At 51.4% G+C, this 8235-nt stretch overlaps 1 protein-coding gene across 1 annotated transcript; it reads right to left on the reverse strand.

Annotated features, from left to right (window-relative positions):
• Positions 1–390: 390 nt before the first annotated feature.
• CBLN1 (cerebellin 1 precursor) lies at positions 391–3236 on the reverse strand (the record flags this gene model as incomplete). Its single annotated transcript, XM_082489509.1, has 3 exons — positions 391–1461; positions 2616–2735; positions 2970–3236. 3 exons carry the CDS (start codon positions 3234–3236, stop codon positions 1264–1266), a joined length of 585 nt encoding a protein of 194 aa, XP_082345635.1. The 3' UTR covers positions 391–1263.
• Positions 3237–8235: the final 4999 nt, after the last annotated feature.

The following is an 8235-nucleotide window of genomic DNA, read 5'->3' on the forward strand; positions in this document are numbered from 1 at the left end:
GGGGGGTCGTTTCACCGGTTTATTTCACATTAAAGTTTAGATACAATCGAAATCCTCGTACGCACCTTTTAATAAAAGTAGTAATCTCTTTGAGTACTGCAAAATTATAGCATTTACATCTTTAAAAGACTGTAAACAAAATAATACTAGCAAATAAATAATACTGGCATCGAAGTATACATTGTCAGGTATTTTTAGGCGGCCGTATAAAATGCGATCTGGTTTATAGAATATAATACAGATAAACGCTATAAATAAGCGGCGTTAAGAGTCAGCGGGAAACTTCCTAGCGACGGGTCGGCTCGGGCTGCCGGCGCCGCCCGCGGGGCTTGCGCGACCGCGCCGAGCCGCGGAGCCCCGCGCAGGGCGCAGAGGGGGAAGGGGGGCTGCGGCTGCGGGGGCTCCCCCGGCCCGCTCCGGCCCCACCGCCGCGGCCCCGGGACCGCGCCGAGCCTCCTCCCCCCGCCTGCCTGCATTGAGAAACCTTATGTCTGGTTAAGAAAAATAAAAGTCCCATTTAAACTTTATTGAATTAAAGCAAAAATTAATTTTCGATATTCACACATATATTACAGAGTAATAGTAAAAGTTCAGTATACTTCCTGGCGTTTAGTTGGGCCACATTGTACAAGAGCAAAACAAGCATCAAAACATTTAGCAGCCTTAAATTTCACAATCACTCAGAATTACATAGAAATATTGAAATACTCTAGTCAGCCTTGGCTGTGAATAGTTCTTCGTGTAGAAATTTCTCCTTTTGCCAGCCAGCACACAGCAAGAATTGCATTTTCCCTTCCATCATGGCATCCATGTATTCAAAAATACTTTGCTTTTTTTTTTCTTTTTAAAAGTTAAACTCAGAGAAAGAGTCAAGATTAACATGTTTTAAAAACAAAACTACAAAATATGCTGTAAAGGACAATGAAAATATCTAAAGTCTACTCGTGTGAGGCAGAAGCCATGGGGAAACGATGGCAGATTACACCAGTGACACAGAGATGGGAACTAATTTTGTGGGAGGAGAGAGAAGAATATAAATGGGGGTTTGATCAATTATAGTGTCTCCCGCCTGTTGGCTGCAACACAACAGAAATAAGTAGTAATTCTTCAAAGCAGATGTACACAAACCTAAGCAGGATTTAGCTTCTTTAATATTTGAATTTAAAAAGTCTGCTGTCCACGACTCCTTAAACCCAGCTATGACTTGGGAATTCGTAAGAGATTCTGACTCGCGTCTCTCCCTTTTCTTGGACGAGAAGTGATTTAAAGCGGGAACACTAGAAATCCAGAGAATGTCGAATACTTCCAGCCTCCCATCAAGTTTCCTCTCTCCAGTTTTAGATAAGCTCTGTCTCCTTTCTCCATCTGAATCAGGACTCCATTGCTAGCAGCTTCTCGGGTCACATCTTGGTCCCCTGCAAAGGCAGAAATCACTGGCCACCCATTTAGCATCAAACTCACCTAAAGAGCAAGATAAAACAAAGCCCTCTGTCAATTAAAGTCAGGCGACGACACCACCGGGGCTCTCCTAGCAGGCAAAATGCTTAGTTAAGAAAGGGCCTCTTTTGACAGCTGAAACTCCAGCCCCGTAAAAACGCATTATCAATCTGAACCCAGCTAAGGTACGTACTCTAAAGGAAGAAGCCTTTCACCGCCGTTTTAGACCGACAACCACATCAAAACACCCAGTGCATATAAAACAGGACATTGATCCTATTTTGAAGGATTTCAATAGGGTGCCTGTGTTTCCAGGCTATGAAAAGAGGTCTGCTCATACTTATTGAAAGATGGCTTTATGCGAAACCTCAGAGACAGCGAGGAGCAGAGCCACAGCCGCTGGAGTCAGTGTGTTTGAAGTGTATTCAAGAGGTAGTTTTCCTTTGTTAGGCAGCAAAGACAATATGCCACAACACAGTCAATAAGCTCTGCTCAGCTCGCATTAATGATCCTGGGACTGCATACCTCACATTAATAATACACTACCTGCCCAATCTAGATGTGTGAAGCCGCTTACACCAGAATGGTGCTATACAGCCGTACAATCACCTTTGCAGTGTGCATTGCTATGCAGACAGATTTCCTGCCTAGGTTATGCTACCTGGCTTCAGGCCGGTAATTTATTCTCCCTACCTAGAGGTGCGTATGCGTCGAACCACATACAAAAGGCATGTATAGGGTAGGCGTGTACACACCCAGAGCCATATTCCTTATCGTATCCATGCCATAGGCGCCTCCCTGCACCCCAAATCCCTGTGAGACCTTCTGCCACCCCAGAGTGGGTGAGGAGCCCACCGGGGGCCGCGGTTTCCCACGGGCTCTGTGCAGGGATGCTTTCCCCCGGCGCTCCGCGACTCGGGGCAGCCCGGGGGCCCGGCCAGGCTGGCAGGGGACGGCAGGCGACCGTCGGGATATCACCCCTGGCCCGGGGCGGCCCGGGCGGGCAGAGGCCTGGCGGGGCCCCTCTGGGCGCCGCCGTCCCGTCGGGCGGGGTAGCGCCGGGAGGTGTGCGCTCCCCGCACCGCTGCCCGCACCGCCCCCGGCCCCGCCGGGCCGCGGACCCGCTCCGCTCCCTCCCGCGATGCCCGCGGAGCGCGGCGACGGCGCTTGGGGCTGACCTGGATGGTTTGCCGGTTGTACACTTTCACCACGTGAAAATTAAAACTGTAAATCCCTTTCCTGGGCGAGATAAAAGTGCTCCGCTCCGAGTCGAAGTTGCTGCCGATATTCACTAGTACCTGGAAGGGAAGGGCACTGTCAGCACCTCCGCGGGGCCGCCGCCGCCGCCCAGCCCCGCTGTCCCGCGGCCGCCCCCGGCCCCCAGTATATCCCCCCCCCCGCCCCCTTCCTCCCGCGGGCAGCGCCCCCCGGGGCGGCGCGTCCCCGGCCCGGCCCCGCCACCTGCCCCGACAACTCCTCTCCTCCCGCGGCGGCGCACCCGGAGCCTCGCCGCCCCGCCGCGCCCGCCCCACCTGGTCGAAGTAGATGATCATGGTGCGGTTGCTCATCTCGGAGGGTTCGTGGTTGGTGCTGCGGATGGCGGAGAAGGCGACCTTGGCGCTGCCGGAGCGCACGGAGATGCCGAGCGCCGTGCCGGTGGGGTCGGAGGTGGGGTTGGAGTCGCACACCACGAGGCACTTCCCCTCCAGCACTATGGGCTCCGTCTCGTTCTGCCCGCACGCCAGCCACGCCGCGCCCAGCAGCAGCCCCAGCCCCAGCCCCAGCCCCGGGCCCCGCATGGCGCCGCGCTCCCTTCGCTCCGCTCCGCGCCGGGCGGCACGTCCGGGCTGCGCTCCGCTGGCTCCCTGCCCCGCCGCGCTCTCAGAGCGGGGCCGGGAGCGCCCCGCCGGGTGGGAAGCGGCCGCGAGGAGGCAGGGGAGCGCCGGCACACATAGCGCGGGGCGGGGCGGTGCGGTGCGGTGCGGTGCGGGGCCGAGCGGTGCGGTGCAGAGCGGTGCAGAGCAGAGCGGAGCGGAGCGGAGCGGAGCCGCCCGCCGCGCCGCGCGGAGCTGAGGGAGGCGGCGGGAGGCGGCGGCGCTGCCGGGGCTGCCGGCGAGCACAAAGACGGCGCGGGGCGCGGCCCCGCCTCCCCACCGGACCCGCACTGGCGTCAGCGACCCGCGCCCGCCCCCGCCGCCTGCGGCCCAACCGGCGCCCGCCGCGCCCCGCCGCCGCCAATGGCCGCGCAGTCCGTCTGCTGCCACCTGACGCCGCCGCTTTTGTGAGGCGGCGCGGGCGCGGGCGCGGGAGCAGGTGCCGGGCAGCCGCCCGCTCCGCACCGCACCGCACCGCACCGCACCGCAGCACCGCGCAGGTAGGAGCGCCGGGGCGCGGCGGCACTGCACGGCGCGGGGCTGGGGGGTGAGGGCGCGGAGAGCCCCCGCGGAGCGGAGCGGAGGGCCCCGCGGGGCAGGTCGGGGGGGACCGGGGTGTCGGGCGGAGGGCCCGGGGGGCGGCCCGGGGCCGCGGCTCTCCGCTGTGCGGGGAGGGCTGGAGGGAAACGGGCTGCTGCGCGGCGAGGCAAAGGCCCGCCGCCGTCTGCGAGCAGAAGTAGCATCACAGGGCGCGCACCGGTCCGCCCCCCCGCCTCCTCCCCCGCCGGAGACGGCACCGGGGGATGGAATGCACAGGGTCCCCCCGTCCCGGAGTGCCCGAACTCCGCTGTCTCCCTCGCCCGCATCCCGCGGAGGAGCCAAGCCAGGGCTGCCCGAGCGAGGAACTTTAAAAGCACACGGAGAGTTTTGCGGCCGCCGGAGCAGCCGGCCCGGAGGGCGGGGGGGTGTCGCGCCCCGGTGCCCCCGCAGGGCTCCAGCCTGCAGCGCGGTTGGGGGGCCGTTGTTATTTCCTAGAGCGCAAAGATTGCTTTGTCTTGGTGGGCACCTGGCCAGTGCGCATTCTGGATGTGCTGTCCAAAAATTCATAACCCAGGAGGGCAAAAGATTTACTGATGAACCATTAGACACAAAACAACGGGGACAAAATAATATTCTAACTGGCAGATCTGCTTGCGAATTAAACTCAGAGATAAAAACTTATACGGAGTTTGTAGCATCCTCTCTGGGAGATTTAGTATCATCCAAAACTAGGCTCCGGTGCAAATCATTATGAATTTTGGTAAAGGCTTTGATTTATTTTGCTGTGCCATTCCCATTGTGGAATTCATAAGATTTTATCTGTTAAGTTGGTATCTCTCTGAAAACTGCTTCAAATAAAACTTTATTCCTGTGATTGCTCTGCCAAGTTAAACGCGTGTCCGCAAAGTTGCTCCGGCAGAAGGCTGTGAAGTACCAGAGTTTGCGGTGGGTTGGCGCTGGCTGGCGCCGAGGGGACGGGCCGCAGCTATGACCAATGGCATCGGACCGCAGGGAGGATCAAAATACCCCGCGCTTCATCACAGACATTCAAGCAGTGAAGCAGTCTGGAAACCAGTGCAGTGGCAAAATTGTTATAGTGGTCAGAAAGTGAGCTGGAGAGATAATAAAATACAAACGAAACCTCTCTTGCGAAGTAGAAAATGAGATAAAACGGTGTGGGTGGAGCCACAGTCTGTTAGAAGGTGTGTTATGTTTTACTTCAAGACACATTTATAATGTATTACTACTGCTGACCTTCTCAACTGAGTCAGAAGTCAGAATCAGAACCTTTTTTGAAAACAAAACAAAACAAAACATTCCTAAATATAAATAAACATTTTGCATCCTTGTCAGTATTGGCAAAATGACCTGGGGAAGTATGAACCAGAGGACCACAACTCTGCCCTTTCAAAACTTTTCAGTGCTTGACTGTGTGTTCTTCCAATATGCACGGCTCTTTTTTTATGTCGAAAATATATTTCTCTTTGAAGACACTTCTTGTGCACGACAGATTAGTTAATTCTCTTGTGCTATAGAGCTTTTTATTTGTAGCTTGCTGATTTGAATCCAGGAGGTGTTTTCCTCCTGAGCTGGAAGCTGCCCTTGACATTTTGCGGTGACCCCCTGGGAGGTGGCAGGGTGGGTCTTCCTCCCCCCGCCGCCTGGACAGCTCCATGGGCTCTGACAGACAGACTTAACAGAAAGAACAAGAGCAGACGGGCCTGGGAAAATGAACAAATCTGTCACTTTTACCAGAAGCCCTATTCCTCACGCAGGAGGTGGGCAGGCAGGCAAGGGGGGGACGCACAGCTTCCTGTGCCAGACACCATCGCTGCCACAGACTATCAGTCTTGCACACTTGACTTAGCACTGTAGCACCCAGCTTCTGCAGTCCTGGCTTTAATAAAGTAACACCAGCCATGCAAATTAGGCATTACTTCATTTTCATTAAATGTCACATGCAGCGCTAGGCAGTTATGTTGATTTTCTCTGTATTGACAACAGCCTCCGACTCGCACTGGGAACAAAGAAGAGATGCTCAGCAGGGGGATGTAGGTACTGATATATAAGAACATGGCGTAATTAGTGATGTGTGGCAGAGAGCTCCCAAACTAGGAGCGCAGATTTGCAAATCCAGATGTTTACAGAGGGCCAGGAATTACATTGCCCCATCTAATTACAAACTGCCTTGTTAATCAATGTCATTGAGATACAATAGGGCAGTTGTCATTCAGATACAATGGGAATGTTGTCAAGGTATTAACAAACTGTAATAGATGTTGTAGATATTAGGCTGAAACTAATGTATTTGTCAAGCAGAGCTCTGTGTTTGTTTGATGTTTGCTTTCAAGAAATACTTTTGTGGATATGGAGAAAATGGGTGAACTGTCCATCGCACAGTAACTAGCCGTGACCTTGATGTTGACAGACTGACCACAGACTATTAGTTTGGAGAATTCCCCTAATCTTTCATCCACGGTTAAAGGAAAAGAAAAAAAAAAAAAACAGCCAACAAACAACTTGGAAATAATCCAGAGGCAAAAAAATGAATGGAATGATCCTTACAAGTCTCTGAAGAACAACTTCAGGACTGGTTACTATCCTGCTCAGATCATTAGAGGGTTGCTTATTTTGTTCCAGAAAAATATATGGAGAGACCCAAATAACCTGGTTTTTACCTCTTACAGAGGCAAATTTAAAGCTCAGAGGTATCTGTAGAAACCAAAATAGAGTTTAGCCACAAAGCAGTTTAAATCATGAGCAGCAGCAACATTACCTGCCCTGCATTACACTGTCAGTGAGCCTTAATCCTGTTTTAGGAAAATCATCCTTAGAAACTCAATCTCACTAGACATTTAACTTTAGCTTCACTTATGAAGAAAGCCTCTAAGGGGGCAAGCATAAGCTTCTCTGAAAACAAGTACAGAGAAATCTACTGGAAACCTTTATTTTTCCTTCGAGAGAGTAATTTATCAATAGTTTAGCTAGCTGTGTATAAAACCACCTTTTCGCAGACTACTTGGCTTTTTTGATTTAATCCTTGTTGAGTAAGAAAGGCAAGGGCTGGCCCATAACAGGGTAACTTATATGAAATGCAGTTTGTTCACAGTTCTGAAAATGCAGTTTGTTCACTGCTATATTAGTTTATGAAGTATAAACAGCAAAAAGCAATTCAGGGGTTTATCTATGCCCATATAAACTTAAGATACTTGTCTTCCCAAGCATCTGCTGGGATTCTGCACAAAGCCTGAAGATGTGTGAAAATGAGATTTAGAGCAAAACAGCTCTTGCTGATCCATATTGTGCACTATCTGCAACCATCTAATTTGCTGTTGTAGGAGAGGTTTGCATGTACTTATGGTGATTTGCTTATGGTGGTGTCACCTTCAGCCTCTGCAGCAAGCAATTAAGGTATCTCAAAGAGCAGACTGAGTTCAGCGAGGGAGTGCACAGCAGGAGCAGATGAACTGTTAAGGTGCCATCCAGCAGAAATAATCTGTAATGTTCCACACCCAGTAAAATAAGAAAGGCCACAGAGACTTGCCGTGCCACACGCCTGCCAGCGTACAACAGAGAAAGGACAGAAAATGGCAGAGACAGGCTGGTTCAGGTGCCAGGGGAGAACACCACCAGGCCAAGGGAATTCTCGTGATTACTTGTGGTTGCAGGAGAAAGGTGCCATCACTGAAGGTAAAACCCATCAGTAGCATGGACACCTAAAGAGTGCATATGCTTTCCAAGGTGTGTACCTGAGAATAACTGCCAGGTCATCATTTGCGGTTTTATCCAAATGTTCTGTAATTTTATTTGATCAAATGAACCAGATTGCTTCCCAAAAGTAATCATGCATTCCTTCCTGCAGAAAAATAGTTCCAAGTTTTACTTTCAGATCTCACTTCTGGCCAGAGAATATCGAACAAAATAAGCTTAGTGTTTTCACTGTACTTTCATGTGTTTTGAAATGTTCAAAAAGATTGTGATAAAATGCTGAAATAAAAATTCACCTTTTGCAGTGTGCAGTCACGGCAAACCTCAGTTGCAGAAGTGGGAATTTTTGATGGATACAGGTATTTGAAAACAGAAGGTCAAACGGGAAACTGTTACACAATCTTGACCAAAGTGGGGGTCGCAGCAGTAAATGGATATAAAATTGTCTACCTTGAAGCATCATTGGGCTGTACAGATACCGGGGTTTGTATATTTTGAAGAACAACACAGCCTGTTGAGATAATTTGATTAATGTCATCTGCTGCTTTTTATTGACTGCCTGCAACACAGTATTTGACTTCTAATCTCCCATTTGTATTACATAAGGCCACTTTGAAACTGGGAAAGATTGTTAGCTCACTGCTAAAGATACTTGAAAACACCATCCTTGAGACAA

Source organism: Vanellus vanellus (assembly GCF_965231255.1).
Source record: "Vanellus vanellus genome assembly, chromosome: 12".
Classification (NCBI taxonomy): Eukaryota; Metazoa; Chordata; class Aves; order Charadriiformes; family Charadriidae; genus Vanellus; species Vanellus vanellus.